The 2,085-nt window shown below is 49.2% G+C and overlaps 1 protein-coding gene across 1 annotated transcript in view; it reads left to right on the forward strand.

The window, feature by feature from the left end:
• Positions 1-285: 285 nt before the first annotated feature.
• Positions 286-2,085, forward strand: part of LOC104167997 (S-phase kinase-associated protein 2-like) — a gene marked incomplete at both ends in the record, with an annotated part of 8,901 nt that continues 7,101 nt past the window's right edge. The window contains 2 exons of the mRNA XM_009708427.1: positions 286-525; positions 712-716. Of these exons, the coding sequence (XP_009706729.1) occupies positions 286-525; positions 712-716 (245 nt within the window). The remainder of the gene's footprint in view (positions 526-711; positions 717-2,085) is intronic.

Here is a 2,085-nt window from a genome sequence, read left to right on the forward strand (position 1 = left end):
GCTTCTCTCACCAGTCCCCCCGCTCGCCCCCTCACTTCATCCGAGAAAGGGGTGCGCTTAATTCACGGTGGGTTGTTGGTGCGAATCTGCCTGATAGAGCACAAGCCTCCGCTGTGGCCACTGCTTGTGCTTCCAGTGCCCGCCGATCCAACACTTCTAATTGCCCTGCGTGGGGATGTGGATTATGTCTGACTGTGAAATGCTTCTGTACGAGCAGCCCCCATGTCGTGTTTGGTGTCATTCTGGCGGTACCTTCAGAGCCTGTGGGTTTTGCTGTGTCTGCAGAAAACACCTCCAAGAGATCCCATCCTCCAGCAGCAATGTTTCCACTAGCTTCACCTGGGACTCCAGCAAGACCTCGGACTTTCTCTCCGGCATGGGAGTGTCTGTCCTTAAGAAGGACAAGCTGGGCAATGAAAACACACCACAGGACACGCTGGTGGCATCGCCGTGTCCTCCTCAGAAACGGCAGAAGGTGAAGGAGTTTGTCATTATGCGCCGGCCTCGGCTGTTTCGAGAGTCAGAGTCAGGGACTGTTACCCCTGTCCAGGTTTCATTTGCCCTTCAGTAGAGGTGGAGGGTGGGCATCACACACCATTAGTACTTTATTCTTTGGGTTTTTTTGTTCTTTCCCAGCAGAATATCAATTCTAGATATAGTGGCTTTCAGCCTTGGGCCAATAAGTCCTGTTTTATGTAAGCCTTTAAAAAGAAGTAGTGTGTCTGGCTCCAGGACTGTGGCCCCCATAAACCATGGTTGGCTTCTGCCTAGCCCCCACCTGTGTGGGGCCTCTCTGTGCCCTGGGGGTTTGTGCTGCGTGTCCCTGTGTCTGGCTGCTCTTGCTGCTTGGGACTTGGGTGGCACCTTGGCCCAGCAGGGCCCTGAGCTGCACCTGTTGCTCTGCCCAAGGGACCTGTCCCAGGAGATGTTTCGCCATGTACCAAGCATGGCCAGGCTCCTTGCAAAATACAGCTGTGACTGCCAGGTGAATGTGGACTATTGACACTGCTGTCCCCAGTATAATTTTGAAAGCCAGGGGAGCTTTTTTACTTAAGCATCTAAGAAGTAAAATACTTGGCCCTTGAGACCAAAGGGATCCAAATCCACATCTCTTGCAGTGCAGGCTGAGGTATGCCAGAGGGGTGGCATCTTGCCTCCTGTTGGAGCCGAGCTGTGAGCAGTGCAAGGGACCCTGCCAGAGAGCTACAGGGAAGGTGCAGCAAAGGGTGTAAGGCTCCTTGGCTGGAAAGGGACTGGCAGGGAAAGAACAGGGCTGTAATCTGAAGACCTGGGGCACTTCAAGAAGGGGTTATAGGATGCTGGGTTCCTTTCACTGGTATCAAAATGTGTTTTCAGTCTGCAATGACTATGGAATGCAAAATAAAGAAACACCTCTCTCCAGACACTAGGCTGTCATATGAGAGGTAGGAATGCCCTCAGACAACGCTGCTTTTAAATAAGACAGAGTGCTGCGTCATAGGCAGCTGTTCTTGAGCTCCACCACCCAGAAATCTCTCAAGTGAATGGCAACAATTTTTGGAGCCCTATAGCTGCTTCTGAGAACTTGAGATCGCACCACATCCTTTCAGGTAATTCTTGGGGTGGGTGATAGTTAGCCTGCATGTTTTAAGGAGCAGTTTACAGTACCTGCTTTTCTCTCCATGTGACATGCAAAAGCATAGAATGATCCTTGGGCTCCCTCCTGGGAGCCTGATGTTTATAGGAAAGATGGGCATTTCAGCAAGGGGGAAAAACAAAAAGAGGACCATCCAAAGGAAGTAACTGAGATGCTCTTTCCAAAAAGAGTATGTGAATAAAGATTATTGTAATTTTTTCAGGGTAATTGTTCTTCCATAGCGTTAGTGTGTATACTTAGTTGATGTTATGGAAAGCTTTGTGTTCGCCAGTCATACCTAGGCAAAAATGATAATAATATCTTCCTACAATGAGGAGCTGAAAGGGGAATGAGTAGTGGGCTTATGTCTGTATAGCAGAGAGAGAGACTGTAGAGGTGCTTTTAACAACCAAGCAAAACAAAGTATCTGATCAGCAGGCAAAAATGAATCAGGTTTAACTAGAACACTT

The sequence above is a fragment of the Cariama cristata genome, unplaced genomic scaffold, assembly GCF_000690535.1.
Source record: "Cariama cristata isolate BGI_N322 unplaced genomic scaffold, ASM69053v1 scaffold17979, whole genome shotgun sequence".
Classification (NCBI taxonomy): domain Eukaryota; kingdom Metazoa; phylum Chordata; class Aves; order Cariamiformes; family Cariamidae; genus Cariama; species Cariama cristata.